We start from the raw sequence: 19108 nt of genomic DNA on the forward strand, positions 1-19108 counted from the left end.
ATATCAGCAAGGTTTGCATCAAAAGTTACAAACTTCATTTCTAGTGTACTCTACAGAACTAGTATCTCTAATGAAACGAAAATGAAACTCAATATGCTTAGTTCTGGCATGATGGACAGGATTAGATGCCAAATACTTAGCCCCCATATTATCACAAAAGAGAATTATAGGCATCTTAACTGAAACACGGAGCTCCTTCAACAAATATGAAATCCATAATAACTCAGAAGTGGTTAAAGACCAAGCCCTATACTCTGTCTCAGTGGAAGACCTGGATATTTATTTAAAATGTCGTGTGTAAATATATTTCGTTTCTCATATCATATGGAGGGCTCCGATTAAAATTTTACATCGGATCACCAAAATCTCAGCCACGCCCCTGCTCTCTCACTTTTGTGTTATTTTTCTAATCTCCTTCAACTTACTATATCATTTCCCAACAACCATTGGCTGGAGTGGTAAGAGGTATAATCTTCCACCTTAGAGGTCAAGGGTTCGAGGCACACGCTGAACAATTAAAAAAAAACTTACTATGTCATTTTGAAAATAAAAAGGTGCAATCTTGTGAAAACACACTTGGGTAAAGCTTACTTTTGAGTTACACCGCTTTCAGAAAAACAGTATAGCAATAAAAGTTCGGAAGAGGAAACATATAAATAATAAGAGTTATTTCCTTTTTGGCCCTCCTTCTTGGCCCCCTATTTTTCATAAATTCAAATTTGACCCCCTATTTTCAAGTAAATGCCATAACTACCCTTCTTAATTTCAAATAAAACAATAAAAAAAGATATTAACAATATTAAAAAAAATAATAAAAAAAATCCAGGTAGTTATGGCGTTTACTTGAAAATAGATGAGGTGGAAATATCTCTTTTTTGATATTTTATTTTGAAATTAGGAAAGGTAGTTATGACATTTACTTGAAAATAGGGAGTCAAATTTGAATTTATAAAAAATAAGGGGCCAAGAAAGAAGCTGGTCACAAAGCAGGGGGCCAAAAAAGAGATAACTCAAATAGTAAAGATGGAAAAAAGAAAAAACTTGCCCTTTCCATCTATGAATCAAATATAAATGTCACGCAGTCCCTCTAAAAGCATATAGTGCTCTACTGAAGTATTTGTGCTTGGCGCCCTTGCACATCTATGCAGTAACTATTGAAAATGTATATGTTCTGTCAATTTTAATTTTGATGTTGTACGCAAATATTATGTGATTGTAGCACTTTCGAAATCAAAAAATATATTTAAACCCGAAGATAATATCCTCCTAAGTACTTAATTAGCAGCAGCCTAAAATACAGGATGCCCACCCGGTCCAGCTTGGCCAGCCCCCTGCCACTGTGCTAGAAAAATCAGTAATTTAAGTTTAGACAAGATTCAAAAATGAAGATATATGACATCAAGAAGTAATAATTTACAGGCTTGTACATCTAAAAACTAGACGCATGTTAATCTCAACAACTGTTCGAGCACAACATTATCCAAGATAACAATTCATATATCGAAGTAGTAATTTCGAGGAGCATCAACATCAAAACATCGATCTGACTAAATGAATTACCTGCAACACAAATACATATCTAACTATATTTATATTATATATATACACACACACAGAAGAAACACTTCTTCTAAGATGAATTACCCCTTCTGGCCTCTGACCCCATATTTTCATAGTTGAAAGATTATAGCTAAAATTTAGACCCTTTGGTGAAGGTTAAGCGACCCATGTCGGGGCTGTCCACCTTGAACCTGGTTTGATGACTGGGGTACCTGAGTTTGATGCTGTGGGGTTACACCAAACTGATGTGCAGCAGAGAGGACTTGTCTACGAGAGTTTCCGTGCAGCGATGGGAGTTCTCCAGCCACTAACCGAAGCCTATTTACTTCGTCCCTCAAAGTTTCATGCAGAGCTGTAATTTATCAAAAACTTCATATTTAGTGTCAAATCGGACTTCATTCTAAGTTGTTCTCGTCATTAAATAGTAGTACAATACGTCCTTTTTCCTGTTCAATTCGCTTAAGACAAGATACACTCAAAAACCTAATTTGCTGCTCCAAAATAAATTAGAGCAGGCCTAAATTTTTGAAGTAGAAAGAAGAAGAATTAATAAGAGACAAACGGACAGGAAATGTTCTCTGTTGAAATAGATATGGAACACACTTGGTATGATCAATAAATAATGAGATGTTCTAAAAATATATTTAAGCATTACAAGTTGGAAAGTATACACATACCGTCTCGAAGTTGTGCTTGTGCCTCAAAAGACTGCAAACGAAGCTTCAGTTCCTTGTTCTCATTGCTCAAACCAGTCTTGTCATTCTGCACCAACACCAAGAATGCGGAACTTGGTCAGCTTTTATTTAATCGTCTAATTATTACGATTTCATGTTAAGAAGGTAATCTAACGTTGCGATGTGAAATTGTTTGGAGAAACAACAAGCAACTACCCTGGATTTATTTCTGAAACTGGTAAGACGGAATATAATTAAGAAGCCACAATCGAATGAAGCACTATTAAACACATTACAAGATGTAGAAATCAGTTCATTCTTCTGTGCTGTCTCTTAGCAGACTCATCCTGATGTAGGCGCGGCGGAATTAAAGAAGATAATAAAAGTAAAGCGAAGAACGATTAAAGAACTGTAAATAATTGAATAAAACTGTAAACTTGATTAACTTCAAAGGGGTTTTTCTCTTCAACATGAATAACGAAGACAAACTGGACCTCCATTTAGGATATTAGACTTTCCTAGATAGACTCAAATTGGACTTTCCTAAATAATGGAAATACTGAAATAATGCAACTTCCTAAACCTAGATTCAAAACGATACTAAACTGGGACTCTTCCTAAAACCCAAATGCTATGGCCGACTGGCCTAAGTTGTCAAAACGGCCGTGAGACCCACGAACGGCGGGCCCGGCCGTGAGACCCACGAACGGCGGGCCCAGCCCAGGTGTGACTGCATCAGCCTCCCTTTCTCTCACAAGGTTCGTCCCGAACCGTTTCGATGAAGAAACCAATTTGATGCACCCGCATAAGATGAACCTTGTCATGGCAATTCGTAATTCCCACTTTGCAAGAAAGGTGCAAGAAAACCAAAAGACACCAACATGGTATATATCATCAGCTTCAATCTCATATTGCCAGGAATCTCTAAAGATCCATTGTGGGAAATAATCTTCCAACAAATTTCTACATCTCCCGTCATCTAGTAATTCGATGAAGAAGATTACACTCAACGCCATCGAAGAACCCAAATCTACACCCATCTTCTTCGCAATTTCATATGTTGTTGGAAGTCTTCCCGAACGACATAAAGTACTACTAACAACAGAGTAATTTTCTCTAGCTAACTCAACTATGTGGATATCCTTCATAGCCATGCAAATCTCTATGTCCTTCTCGACTAAACCACCATGAAGATAAGCAGAAAATTCACCAAGACCCACTAAACCTAACCCACGTTCGTTGAAGGTCCCTGAATTATGATGTCCACAACAAAATATGATACTAGGAAGAAAAATGGGCTTACCATTTGTTGAATCGAAAGTTAATGTCTCAAGTGCTACATTGTCTTCAGTGTGGGATTGATCACCATATCCATAGCAATAAATACAACTAGCTCTTGGTTCACAAGGACTAATTAGTTCTTGACATTGACGCGAGGAACATGATGTCTCTTTACATGGTAAGCATTGAATCCAAGTTAAATCAATTCCAGTATCAGCAATAGCTAGTATTTCATGCGATGGTTTTCCTAATCCAAACTTCATTAGATATTCACCATTGTTAGATATAATAATTGATCTAATAATGTTACTCTCATGAGAAGACAATAGAGAATACGAGTTTTTGAGGTAACTATGTCGATTAATTGAACGTTGAATCGATTGTTGGACTCGTTCGAACTTACTGAAATCTTCGTACACACCAAAAACTACGTCATCTTCGAACTCTTTTATCTCTGGAACAGAGATTTCAACCCCTAAATTAGCCAAATCCTTCTCATACTTACTAAAATCGTCGTGCTAACCAAAAACTAGTTTTCGACTGATATTACCAACAGATATGTTAGTTGACTCGGTCGATGGCTTTATAGATGTCTCGTGGTCACTTTGATCAGAATAGGGGACATTCTGCTGGGTTTGAGTATCATAAGAGTAGCAGGTTGAATTGTTACTATCATGAGAAAGACCTAAATTTCCGTCATAGTAGAATCTAGAAGGAGCATCGTAGTAGTAGCCAGACGCTTCATCCCATACAAACCCAGAGTGAGTTGGGGTTGAACCATCTCTTCGGACAGCAGGTTGTTTCTCATCAGGATTGTAGTCTTTTGGTGCCCAACCAACATCATCATACTGTTGGGAAAACGCGGATGCCTCCGCAGTAACTACAAACTTGCTTGGATTCATCAAGTACTCTTCAACTTTATCGGCTTTCGGGAATGAATAATCAGTAGCAACAGCAACAGAAAGAACCTTGTATGTATTGATAAACATGTGAGGAGCAACAACAAGTGTTGGGTATTAGATAGCCAAGGAGAGAGAAGTAACCATTGAGACACCAGATGCAAATTTCCCCAATAAATCTTCTTCTTTGTGGTAAAAAACTTCTTGGTTTTGTTGAAATTCTTGATTTAGATTAGGGTAAAAAGGTGGATAAGTTATGATTCTACTGTGAAAACATGAACTTGAATTGATGTTGTTAGAGAGAGAAGTAAAAGGTTACGGGTATGGTGTTGTTGGGTTTGATGATAACTTTATTTTATTACCTTTGGGACGACTGAATGCAATTAAAACAGATTGACCATTGATTTCCTTCCCGTTCCATCTCTTTCAAAGCTTTTGCTTACGAGTTTCTTCTTCTTCTTCTTCAGTTTCAAGAGAGTTTCGGAGATGGAGATTTGATAGAGAAAGAGATGATGTGGGACATCATTGATGCGGGAAAATTTTATGATTCGAAACAAGGATGTCTTCTCCCGGAATTGCATATGCATCAAATAATTCGCCTAGGCAATGGTGCTTCCGACTAGGGTTTAGGTCTAACGAAGGAAAATTACTTCTTTCTTCCTCCTCTGTCGTCGATTGAATTTTGTTCTTTGTGTCAAGAATTTCTCCTTCAATATCATCAATCACAGTGATCAAAGTAACTTTAGAGAACTGTCTTCTCGATTCAGCTTTGTTTCAATATATGACAAATAGTCATCGAGAGGAAGAAAATCATACCTAAGGATACTTTTCAATATAGCCCAATTATCTATGAATTGTTTACCTTGATCAATGAGTCTCCATTGCAGTGCATTGAATTGTTCATAGATTCTTTCGGACATATGTTGCTCAACCAAAAAAAAAAAAACTTGTCTTTGTCAAGAACATCTTGATTTATGAACCAATCTTCCATGTATTGAATCCAGAAATTTATATGGAATTGACCTTCGAAGAGTGGAATTTTAGAAACTGGATGAATTTTTCTTTCATCTTCTCGATCAATATAAAATTGAGTTGTATCTCGAATAGGATCCCAATATAAACGTGAAAAATTTTTCCAACATTCAAGAGGAGATGTATCTATAGGTATATATATATATATATATATATATATATATATATATATATTTTTATTTTTTTTGTGAGAAAAAAAAAAATCTAGAATTTTAATGGCTCTCAATACCACTTGATGCAGGCGCAGCGGAATTAAAGAAGATAATAAAAGTAAAGCGAAGAACGATTAAAGAACTGTAAAAAACTGAATAAGACTGTAAACTTGATTAAGTTCAAAGGGGTTTTTTTCTTCAACATGAATAATAAAGACAGACTGGACCTCCTTTTATAAGATATTAGACTTTCCTAGATAGACTCAAATTGGACTTTCCTAGATAATGGAATTACTGAAATACTGCAACTTCCTAAACCTAGATTCAAAACGAGACTAAACTGGGACTCTTCCTAAAGCCCTAATGTTATGGTCGACTGGCCTAAGTTGTCAAAACGGTCGTGAGGCCCACGGACGGCGTGCCCGGCCCAGGTGTTGCCTGCATCACATCCACAAGTTCTTTTCTGCATGCATCACATTTTCTCTTTTGAAACGTTGCTAACGGGGGGTTGCAAAATTTTTCAGTACAGATTTATCTCCAATTCCATTCGCTTCTAATAAACCTAAAGTAAGAACAAAATCTGTTTTTAAAGCCGTATTATCGAGGGCGACGAAGCAACAGCTCTAAAAGCCTGTTTATATTTTGGGCACGTTCTTTGTTTTGACTTTCTCTAATAGCAACAATGAAGTTAATGTTTTTCGTGGTAAAAGCAGACATTTTGCTTGGTCATTCAAACAACTACATTTTGTAATATACTTAGAGGTGGCCATCAGGCCGTGTCGCACTGAACACCGCCTGGTAAGAGAATATATCAATATGCACCAGTTATCACATAGGTAATAACTCAAGTATAAGCAAACAGTCAAGGATGAGAGGGAAAAGAAAAAAAATAGTAACAGCACCAGCTATCAGATTGGTGATGAACCGAATAGTACTGTAATTAGCACCGAACTTCTTTAACCTAAACAAATAGCAAACCCACTTCAGAATTCATACCTGCAGCATAGTAACCTTTGCTGACAAGGTAGTTGCTTCAGTCTGAAGTGTCTGCACCTTCCTTTCTAGTTCACTGGTGTATCGGGTCTTCCGCTCCTTGGACCTCGCTGCAGACTGCCTATTTGCAAGAATCCTGCAAGTCAAATATTAGTAATTTATAAGAAAAATAACAAATACTTCTCTGACTCAACTCAATCAAATTACCCTTTCACTTTGAAGACAATAAGAAACAAACACAGTTTAAATTCATAAAATATGAACAGAGTGTCTATAAGATTGGCGCGTTTAACATGTCACAACCCAGATCCAGGAAGAAAGCTTAGGATAATGGAAAAGAGTGCTTTGTTTTGAAATGTCCGGTCATTCCACATGATAACAAGGTGGCAAGTAGGAATTATACTCCTCCCTAATTTTATGATTTCTCAACTTTCAGCAGTTGAGTGATTCGTGTCTACTGCCACTTGGTCACAGCGAAGTAACCACACCTTTTTCTTTTGAGAATTTCAATTAATTGATTAAAGAGTGGGACTACACAAAGAAAAAATATGTGTTTGTCTATCCGAAGCACTCAGAAGATAGAATAAGTATCGAATAAAAAAGTAGGCAAACTCGTGAACGTTCAACCACACATCAATAATATTTGGGAAGTAAAGGAAGTTTATGGAAACTATAAAATAAAATAAAGAGAGGAAGCCAAAGTTCAAAAAGTTTGGCCATTTCCTGACTTGTGCATATCCTTTTAAAGGAAGCACGAAACAGAAGATGCAAGATTATAATCTTTGTGCATTTGACAACACCAAAATCTTTGAGGACGGATATAGACAGACTAGAAGAGTTATGAGAAGGTTTAGAGGTCCCTCTCTCTGAGCTCAAACAACGTATTTTTTTTCTTTCACTGTTGAACCAATGATTCCTTTCCTTTAGTTGTAACCAAGACCATACTTTACTTCTGAAATCACAAACTTCATAGTTTTGTACGGGAAGTTGTTTCAACTTTTTAGGAAAAAAAACTACAATTTGTTATCAATTATGGACTCATAATATATTATTTATGTCATTTGGCTGCTTGAGATAAGAGTCCCATTCGATATTTTTACAGATCTTTATGATGAATGAAACAATACGCTCAAGCACAAACCAGTTTACCTACGAATGCGTATATCACTCTGGTGCATGTACATGATATGCTACCATAGTAGTACAAAACGTTGTTCATTATGTCGTACTCCAAAGTTATATCTCTTGTTAATTTGGGCCTTCGAACGTTCCAAAAATTTTTCTTATACAATATGTATGATTTCTATGTTATGATGCATGTACTATCAAATGATTCTATCTCCATAAACTTCAAAACCTAAATTTCTTAACTAGTAATCCAAAAAATGTTGCACTTAACTAGTCACCTCGTTGACCATATGCTACATTCTAACACAAAATCGGGTTAATTGAGGCTAAAATTTTTGGTAAGCCAAATTAAGATTATTGAATCATCCAATTACCCATAACAAGAATCTTAACACTGACTCAAATGCATTTTCTTAGCATTAGTAACCATGTATGAACCACTTAATTCCATTTAAATACTACCCTTAAAAGTAAGGAAGAAAGAGTGGAACATACAAACCACAAACAAAAACAAAACCCTAATTTCACACAACCCAACAAAAGTAAGGAGTGAAAAAATCAAACCTTCTAGCTCTTTTGGGGTCAATCAAAGCCAACTCGGCAAGTCTTTCAGGTCCAGTAACCTTCTTCGAGTAATCCATGGACAAACAAGACCCTAATTCAAAAGATGAAGATGACCCATCCATTGAATTACTATGTCGATGCTTTCTCCTCTCCAAATTTCCTCCATTACCGCCTGATTCCTCCCCACCACCACCAGAACCACCACCAACTATCACCGAACTTTGAAGTCCTAACCCATCAAAAAAATCAGCATCAACCGACAAACTCCTAAAATGAGTAATCCCACCAACTCTACCACCATTATTAGATTCCACCGCCTTACCAGAATCAACAACCATCGAAACCCCACCACCACCACCACAACTATTAACACCAGAATCATCATTTTCTTCAGACATAGAAGGAATATCAAGACTAGCGAAATTAAAATCAGTTTCCATATCGAAGAAATCATCTCCCAATAGAAAATTATCCGATTGAGCTCGTCGATGATGAAATCCACGTTGTGGGGTTTCAGGCATCTTGTCGATATCGAATCTGTTAGTGTATAAACCAGAGAAAGGTTTTCCGGTGGTGGTGTTTCCGTTGGAGTAGTTGGGTTCCATTTTGATCGGAGGAGGAGAAAGTGTTTTATGTTGGTTTCAACAACTGTGACTCAAAAAGTCTTTCAAGTGTTAAACAAATGGTTTTAGGTGTAAGAAGAACGGCGTTGTGTCTGCTGTGACTGTTTAGAGAGAGAAAGTTAGAAAGAAAAAGAAAGAGAGAGACCACCACATAATTAGCAAGTGTCCTAAGTAGGATTAAACCAAAATTTAAGTGGGTTCCACCAAAATGGATGAAGTTATATTTCTTCGAATTTTATTTGGTCTTTTTAAGTGATAAATCATTCTGTCAGCAAAAAAAAAAAAGTGATAAATCATCGGCCGTCCACCTGGTGCTAATTGACCTAGAGTTTTAGTTGCTAGTTGTTCTTCTTTGTTATAGGCGCCCGCTTAGCTGAGCTAACTATGGTAAGGAAACTATTTTTTTTTTTAATTTCTTTTTGGGTTTTTTGAGCTTGCCCCCTTGTCACTCATTGGTAATTGAGTTTCCCCTCCTCAATGATGGGTAATTGAGTTTACCCTCTTAGACTTTTTTTTTAGTTGTAAACATCGTATTATTTATATAACAGAGTTTACATAATGAGAAGTAAACCTACAACGTTAGAGTGAATAATAGAGAAATAAAGTTCTAAGCACATCCTCCAACCTGTAACTTTTACAGTTGCATTTAAAGCCGTCATATAAAACTTCTCAGAACTAGCGGTCTCCCAACCAACTTGAGACCAAATCCACGATTGCTCGAAAGAAACATAAAAGTCCATAGGTGAGCAACTGCCAAGATACAACTTCAACCGTATCCACCACTTAAAAAACTGAATTAGTTCAAACCGCACCAGAAGAAATTTATGGAAAAAGAAATACATAACTTCGTAGAAGCCAAGTGATTTCTTAAATGCGAAACCTGAAGGTTCTAAAGTACCCCCATCAGAATTCTCTCAAGAGAGAAAGTATGCCCCGACACAATCTAAAGAGACCGTAACCAGACACCTTGAAACATGGGTTGATGACGAAGCCCAAGCTGAGAAGCTCGGCAAAGCCAGAATGAAGGTGCAGATAAACTGCGAATGGTGAGAGGTGAGACAAAGAACCAACATCAGTTAAAAGAATGGGCAAGGCTGAGGCCGAGATAATAGTGCTACCTAGAATGACAGCCGATAGTGTTTCCCAAAGAGTCGAAACGGTCTTATCAAGAATAAAAGGCTGTCCCATAAGGAATAGGGGTTGAGCACTACTTTGTTCTCCTGGATCTAAAGGAGTGCCCATAAGATATAACGGTGAGCCTAACCGTGTAGAGTATGACTTGATCCTGAACTAGGCAACTGGGCCCAAATAAAATGATTCCTTTTGAAGCTCAGGCCACACTGATGGCCAACTCAAGAGAGAGAACTAATCTAGGTTCAACACATGTGAAGAAAGGAAGGACAAGTGTGTCTCTCCTGATAATTGACTTGACCAAGCATAATACTGGTAGCAGATTGCCGTAGAATATGGATGTTTTTTGGCAAGAAATTCCGGCGAACAATTATGTCAGAGGAGGGGGAGGCTACTGTGCACCTTGATGGATCTAGAACACCCTCCTGGATCAAATGGCCAAGCAATAGGTTGTAAAAACCATAGGGAAGCTAATGAAGTATATACCTCATAGGTTAAGGTGAAGAAGAATAGAGTTGTATGCAACTTAGCCATGATGAGGGGATCAAAGTAGAACAAGAAAGCACAGTAACAATATAAACTACAAACAAAGATCCAGTAGCCAGAGTGAGAGATAAAATCGATTTGAGAAGAGGGAGAAAGTTTGTTGTAAAGGACGAACGCTATAAATCAGTTGAAGATCTATGCCCTGCTATTTGGTCAGGGTACCCTTATCTCCGATCACCTAGCCGGAAAGCCGGTGGTCAAGATCAAAATCCTTATCTACAAGTTCTTCTTAGAGAGATTTAGGCTAGAATCTGATTTAGCTTGAAGAATGACGATTCCCTCTTAGACTTACTATTATTGATAAAAACACAAAGGTTGTGTTTGGTGTATGCGAAATAATTGTGAGTACCAAGAGCAAAATCAATCTTTACTAATCATAGATTAGTAAAGATTGATTTTGTTTTATATTATTTAATGTATGATTTTATTATCCCATGCCAAACATGTCCTTAGTAGTTTTGATAAAAATTCTAGATTCAAGGGATTAAACTCAATTACCAATTAGTGAAGGGGATAAACTTAATTATCAATTAGTTCTGAGGGGGTAAGCTCAAAAAACATTTTTTTTCCTTTAGAGAATCGACTACGAGCTACGTTAGTCGTTATAAGGCATTGATACATCATGAAGATGTGAAGAGCACGATAACCGCCTAATTTAAACCACAATGAAAGAGGCCTAAAGCCCGACAACATGAAAGAGGCCTAAAGCCCGACAAATTATAATATTACTTACTCTATATATTGCCTAAATTAATGAAATAAATCTTGATGGCAAACTGCTTCCCCCGAGACTCGATCTCACGGTCTCATGAGCTTAAGAAGGGTGTCCAACCGCTGCACCAAAGGGTGGTGGACCATTGCAAGGAAAGGTTATGGGCGATTATATATATAATTTTTGGGTTCTTAGTCCAAAAATCTACACCTAAACACACATTTAGTACACCCCTAATATTTATATAGGGTTTTAAGCCAAAATAATAATAATAATGGATATTTAGTCTAAATTGACCCATCTCTATAGAAAAAACAAATCTCTATCGTTTCTATTTAATCATAATACCCATTATAACCTTTTGTATAAGAAAAAACCCATTTTTGAAAAACAATCCCCAAAATTCTCTTTCTTTTTTTTCTCAGATTTTTCGATTGATTAGACTTAATATCTATTTCTCAATAACATTATTTAGCAACAATTACGCATATTTCTACAACAAAACACATTTAGTATAGTTAAAGTATGTCCAGATGTCAAAGTTACAGTATTTTTTTGTTTATTGATTCTTGTTTTGTTTCACAAATAACGTGTTATTTATTGTTAAAGTTTCATACTCTTTTTCATTTTTTTATATTTGTCATACATAACACATTATGTATCAACAATGTTTCTTCCAAAAGGGAAAAAGACTAAAATCCTATTTTATGGGAAGATTGGACCTTAATCCCTATTTCAATTTTATTTTGGGTTAAAAATCCGTGGACCATTTTATATACCCTCATTATTTTTAGGCCGCGACTTTGGGTCATAAAGAAAAATCTCTAAGGAATAAAAACTATGGTCAACAAGATTTGACTTAGAGAGAATCTTCATTTTAAGTCCAAAATTGACTTTGTTATTTGTATCCCCCTAATCTTCATCTCCTCATATCCCTCACCATGGTTCTCGATTTCCCTCTCTCACCATGGTTCTCGATTGCCCTCTCTCACCATGGTTCTCGATTTCTCTCTCCCACCATGGTTCTCAATTTCTCTCTCCCACCATGGTTCTCAATTCTAAAATTTGTTTTTATAGTTCCCCTAATTTGTTCAAGTTCCAAAATCTGAGATAGTTTTATGATGTTCTTATCTAATCATTTTTTTCTTATCATCTGATTTGTTTACTTGGTGAAGGAATTGGATTGATATGGCAAACACAACATATAACTGGAGGGCATGTATAACCCTAAACCCTTTGGATCTCTAGTTCCCAAGCAAAACCGGTAACTGGAGAGCATGTTTTACCCTAAACCCTTTGGATCATTGGTTCCTACTATATTGCTTGAACACGATGAATCATGAACCATTAAAGTTTATTTAAAATCTTGTGTGGGTAATAGAGATTACCTGGAGAAAATTGATCTTTGAATATGAGATTAATGAAATTGGATTTGGAAAAGAAAACTCAGTATCCCGATAAACAACAAGAAAAAGAGAAAACTGAGTGCACAACTTTCTTGAGGGATAAGAAATCAACCAGGAAAATTTTGTTTGAATGGAACTTTCTGTGTCTAGAGTGAGATCTCTCGAAAACTTTGATGTGATGAGACTTGAGAGAGAGAGAGGTTTACATAGAAAGAGAGGTAGATAAGATCTAGAGAGAGTGGGGTAATTATTGGTACGAAATTGTGGTGGTGGGGGGATTGGTGGAGATGAAGATTAAGAGGTTAAGAGTAATGAAGTTAATTTTTGGACTAAAAAATAAATATGTCCCTTAAGTCAATCATGATTCACTAAGTCTTTATTCCCCGAAGATTTTTCTTTATGCCCCAAAGAATCCACTTATTTTTAAGTGTCACGCTCACGTTTGGGTTGACTTGTTCCATTTGTCTTGTTGACCTAGTCAAATTTCACTCACACTCACCACTAAGTCAGTATTGGCCGTCAGCACTTGATTACCCAAGTGGTTGAAAGTGTTGACATAAACTACAAAATCCTAGAGGTCCCAAATTCGATTCCCAAATGAGGTGGAATCCATGGGTACTGAATTTGGGTTATTAAAAGGTAAAAATAGTAAATTTGTCGAGCTTTAGGCCTCTTTAGTTTGTTGTTGGGGTTTAGGCTTCTTTCTTTCCTACTTTAACTTAGGCAGTTCGTGCTTATCACATCTTAATGATGTATCAATGTCATGTAATGACTAATGTAATCGTAGTCAATATTAAAAAAAAGTTAATATTGGCCAAGCTGATTAAAAACTTTTAACTTTTTTCACACCTCCCAAAACTTAGGAATTCCTCCATTAATCACACTCACTACCCCACCACCTAAAGTTTTTGTTGTTAGTGGAAACATCCTAAATTATACAATTATCTTCCTCTAAGATCATATTCAAAATATTGAATTTCTTTTACTAGTGTTCTAATGGTAAGAATCAGGAAAAAAGGAAAAACTTCACAATATTATATTGATCCAAATAAAATTATAAAGACGGAAGAATCACCAACTAAAAGGTAAAGAAACATCTGTGAATCTTCGTTTTAAGTTTTTTTTTTTTTCAATAAAATGATGTTATTCTAGAAAAGCAAATAAGTTCATGAAGGTAAACTATAGGAGACACCAGTCTGACATATTGCATTATAGGTCGACACAGAGCTAACGATATGCAATGGAACATATCAATTTTATCTTACCGATGAAAAACTTATTAAAATTTTCTTCAAAATTCAAATACCATTCCTTGTTATCTACAGTTAAGACTACCGATGCCTTATGTCACAAATCGGTTTCATCTTTCTAATAATTTGAGTATAACATTGGTTTTATCTTACCAATATAAACTTACTAAATTTTCTTTAAATGCTCCTCTCTGCTATCTGTAGGGACGACTGTACTGATGTCTTTGTCACACTCCAGTTTCATCTTTTCAAAAATTGAAGTACGACATTGGTTTCATCTTACCGACAGATATCAAAATTTTCATTGAATGATCCTTTCTGTTATCTGTCAATAGGATTAGGGGAGGTCCCACGTGGGTGCATATGGGGGCACGTGCCCCCACATGCTATAAGCTAAAAATATATCTAGAGTGCGTTAGTTTCACTTAAAGATAAACAACTATGATTAATAGTCGACAATGTGAGAGTTTTTAGTAATAAATAGTAGCCTAGTGTAGGGGTGGGAATCGGGGGGGTTCGGACGGGGTCGGGCAACTATGAGCCGGACTCGGGCGGATGGGGTTCGGATAAGCCGAGCTCGCGATAGGGAGTCGGGCGGATCGGGCCGAACCAAACACTCACTATAAGAGCCCGTAGCCCGTCCGAGCCCGCCTACTCGAGCGGCCTCGGGCCGGACGGGCTCGGGTTATTTTATTAAAGAAAATAACACCATCAAAATTTGTAATATAAAAAAACAGTATACACATCATCACCATCATTAAATCTTACATCATTACAATAATTAACACCATTTCTAAATTCTAATATACAAAATAAACAACTAATAACGAAAAGTTACATCTCTTCTTCATCAAGTTACATACCATCATCAATTCATCTTCACCACCATTAAAGCTTACACCATGAAAAAAAGTACATTTCATTACTTAAAAGATTAAGAAACTCAAGCTATTTGCAGCAACTAAATGTAATTAAATTTTGTGAGAGGATTCATTCACCAAGCTATTTTAAGCATTAAAAAGGAAAAAAGATGAACAACCCTTTATTCCTCTCATCTTTTTTAACAATGGGTTCTTGAGAAATCATTAAAAATCACATTCATCAACTTCTAATCTTCTGTTTACCAAAAAACCAATCTTCCAAAGTCAAAATGTTAAATTTCCCAATTCAACCAAAATTTTACTCACTAAGAACCCCACAAAAAGTAAACCAACCGATATTTCAGTTACTAAACTTTACCAATAAAAAATCCCTAAGACTGAAACACTAAAACCACAGGCAAGATTTTCAAGAAACTACAAAATCTTGACAACCCAATTCATTAAACCCTTTTATGAACACAACCCAGATCGAGAAATTTGATTTAAAATCAAACCCAAATTTACAGATAATCTCTGAATCTTGAATAAACCAAGTAAATAAATACCCAACTTAGCAAAAATGAGCAAAAACAGAAAAGGGAAGAAACATAATCGAAAATGCTGAAAGAATCTATAAGAAAGAGTCTATGAGATTGAAAGGTTTAACCGCGTCATTTGATCGTTAGATCATCTGCGTATACCCATTAACGATCTTTTAATCTTATCTTCAACCCACATGTAGAGATCTTAGTTGTAATTAGTAGACTAGAATCACTAGATCATAAAAATAACACCACAAATCGAAATAAGGCTTCGGTTTTCATCTTATCTTCAACCCATATGTAGAGATCATGGTTTAATGGAGTTTTGTTACCATGGTTTGATCATTGATGGAGGCAGGGAGAGATAGAGAGGCGGACACAGAGAGAGTTGGATTCGTGGAGAGAGAGAGAGAGGCTTAGGTTTAGGGTTTCTGTGAGGGGATGAGGGCTTTTATAAGAGTCGAAGGGTTAGACATTATGATCCAACGACTGAGAACGAATTTGAAGAGACGCCCTATCTCAGCCGTTGGATCTAAAGGAATTCACACGGATCGTGGGCACTCGGGCTCGGTAGCGGGCGGACTTCGTTGGGCTCGGGTAACGGACGGGTATAACGGGCCGGTACTCGAATTTGAGGTTATGTTCGAGTCCCGACCCAATAAGCCCGATTCATCGGGCCGGGTTAGCCCGACTCGGGTTGGCTACGGGCAGCGGTCTCTAACGGTCCGGGCCGAACGGGCCAGACCCGGGGTCTCGGACCGTTTTCCCAACCCTAGCCTAGTGGACTGAGGACGTGTTGTCCAACCACAAGGACATGGATTCAAGTCCACACCATTTATCAAAAGAAAAAAAAAATCATTTTTACCCCCTAGACTTTAGTTAGCTTATGTTTTAGCCTTTTAATTGTCTCTTTTCTATTTTCAATTTATTCTCATTTTTAACTTTTTTTTTTCTTTGTAAATTTAATTTGACCACGTTTATCAATAATTGCACCCAAATTTTGTTCAAACTAATTTTATTTTCTTCAACTTATTCTTGTCTTCCTTTTCTTAACTTTATTCTCTCTATTTTTTTTTCTAAAACTAATATGTTCTTTCTTTCCTTAAATTCTTTAAGAACGTAAACTGTAGTGATTTTCTTAAGACACAAATGACTCTTATTATTTTGACATATTCCTTTTATATAGTTCAAACGTGTATAAGACCTCAATTGTTCTCGTTGTTTGCACACTGAAACTATTGAGCACGCACTACTTCATTGCTCATTTGCAAGAAATATTTGATTCTATTTCAACATTATATTTACTAATATTACATTTCTAATAGAATGAATTAGTTCATGGAGGAATTAAAAGAAAAGAAGTAGAGAGTTTTTTGAGGAGAGAGAGGCTCCCAGGTGACGTAAGCCCTTCTCTCCTTTCCACTCTCATCGCCGATCGAGTCCGAGATATAGAAACCCTAATCTCCTCATCTTCGAGCACCCAGCTGCCTTGAGAATCACTCAAAATCCACCTTGAAACTCAACAAAATTAAGTGAGGCAGAGGATAATCACGATCTCAGACCGGGTGATTATCTCTCTACCCAATCGTTGCCGGCGCTACTCCCACCCACCTTATTATTACTTGCATGCAGGCGTGCTGCCCCCAAGAAGGAACCACGCTCGTTGGTGGAGCATCAACTCGAGGTTCATTCAATGCAGGTGAAGTAATTGACTCAAGAAGTAATCACTCACGCCACAGATTGAATTCATAGGTACGTCACTCAAAAACCTCTTCGTCTTCTCGGTCTTAATTGCTCTCTCTCTCTTATTCTTCTTTTGTTTGGTTCTTTAATTTGTCGTTTGGGTTTTCGATTGAGTTTTTTGAGTCATCTCTCTCTTCTCTTCTTATCTGAGTCTTTATGTCTCTCTGGATGTCTCTCGTCTTATCCGACGAGTAGACTAGACGGGTGGTAGGCGTCGGCCAATCCTTGAGCATGCACGGTGATCATTACCTCTTTTGGACTCTCTGCTTCTCGCCCTTTTTAACCCCCCTCCTTAATCTTTTCCCCCCCCACAAACATCTTCTCTAAACTCTTCACTCTATCTCCTTCTTCTTCTCACTACAGACTCTCCTTTTCCCTCTCACCCCTTACCCTAATGGCTACCCATTTTGCTATCTCTCCTCGAGGTCATCTCTCTCTCAGGTACCAAAAACCATCAATCAATCATGAACTTCAAGAGACACCACCGGGTTGGGTTGCTCGGTGGTGCTGTCCGGAAAACACCTCCCTTGCACAAATCAGGAGGATGTTGTTTCCTCTATCGGTGTTCTTCAGAGACTGTTTCTATTCTCAGGTGGAGGGGCCGGTCAATACATTCCTCATTAAACCTAAAAGCCTTTTCGTCCTAAACACCCTTAATGCAGGTCGTCCCTGGATTCTTAGGGGGAGACTATTAGTGCTTAAACAAGTGGAGCTCCCTCTCGAGGAGGAGGTGGACGATTTGTTTTTTGAACCTATGTGGTGTACACTTTACAAGCTTCCTTTAGCCATACAAAATAAGGAAGATGTGGATGTGATTTTTGAGAGTATGGGCAAAATCATCGAAATAAAACCTCGTAGTTTAGGGTTCATAAACAATAAGGTCATCAAAGTTCACTTCCTTTATGATGTGAGAACTCCATTACTGGCGGTCATAAACTTTCTGTTTGCCGATAGGGAATGCTCCATTAATATCAGTTATCAAAAATTCCCGGGTGCGATCTGCCAAACCTGTCGTATTATTGAACACCCTATCGGACCTTGCCCTGAAGTAGCTCCTGTCCCTCACTCTGACGATGGAGATGACTCAAGTTACGAGCCTATGGAGGACGACGAAGTGGACCCACAAAATTTCAGGATGGAAGAACCAATTCTAAGAGCACCCCCACCATCTCCTGTTAGAGACCATCACCAAGTTAGTCTGAGGATCAATACCACGGGCAAGAGAGTCAGACCCGGCTCATCCCACCTGTCCATCAGCTCTTCCGACGAATCCACCCAATCCCCTCGGCTTCGGGCCCGGTTGGTGGCTGATGCAGAATCCAGAAGCCTCCTAGAAGAATCCAACGTGCTGTACCAGAGCCTTGAATTGATCACTGCTCAAGGGGAGGAGGGTGCCTCTATACCACCTGTCTAGTCTTGTTTTAGTTTTGTTTTTTGGTCGTTAAGTTTGTGTTTTAGTCTTTGTCTTGTTGCTGTTTTGTTCTTGTTGGTTCCCTGGTACACCCGCAAGAGTTGGTTTTGTCCACTTGGGTGGTAGTGTGGTGGCTCGGTCCCCACCTTTTTGCTACTCTTGCCTAGTGTACCAGGTTATTTGTTGGCCCCTGTGTGGTTTTGGGGGGTTTTCTTGTGGTGTGTTCGGCGAGGGTGCCTCTAGCTAGTAGAGAGCCTTCTTTCTCTTTTCTGTTGGCTGTTCTTGGCCCGTTTCTAGTAGATACTTGTTTGGTTTATTTGTAGTGGTGCCTTTAGTTTTTATTTGTTCTTTGCTGTCTTGGTCCTGCGGGTGAACCTTGGCCTTAGCGCTTTTAGGGATGGCTACTGCCAGTCTGACTCTTGTGCGAGACCCGGGTTCTACCTTTACCAATAACCCTAACCCGAGCCCATTAGCCATTTTGGCCTGGAACGTCCGGGGGTGTGGAAGCTTTCTCAATCGGAAACACCTTTGGACGTTACTCAAAGAGCACAATCCAGATCTAATCTTTCTATCCGAGACTAAATGCATGAACATGAACATC

At 37.7% G+C, this 19108-nt stretch overlaps 1 protein-coding gene across 1 annotated transcript; it reads right to left on the bottom strand.

The window, feature by feature from the left end:
• Positions 1-1375: 1375 nt before the first annotated feature.
• Positions 1376-9066, bottom strand: VIP1 (VIRE2-interacting protein 1). The gene is made up of 4 exons (XM_086653813.1): positions 8284-9066; positions 6595-6727; positions 2238-2322; positions 1376-1912 (listed from the first exon to the last, which is right to left on the bottom strand). The coding sequence occupies exons 1-4, from the start codon at positions 8886-8888 to the stop codon at positions 1698-1700; spliced, it is 1038 nt and encodes a 345-aa protein (XP_086509939.1). The 5' UTR covers positions 8889-9066; the 3' UTR covers positions 1376-1697.
• Between the last annotated feature and the right edge of the window lie 10042 nt (positions 9067-19108).

This window comes from Eschscholzia californica, unplaced genomic scaffold (genome assembly GCF_041429995.1).
Source record: "Eschscholzia californica isolate CP2 unplaced genomic scaffold, dmEscCali1.0.p SCAF_1, whole genome shotgun sequence".
In the NCBI taxonomy this organism is placed as follows: domain Eukaryota; kingdom Viridiplantae; phylum Streptophyta; class Magnoliopsida; order Ranunculales; family Papaveraceae; genus Eschscholzia; species Eschscholzia californica.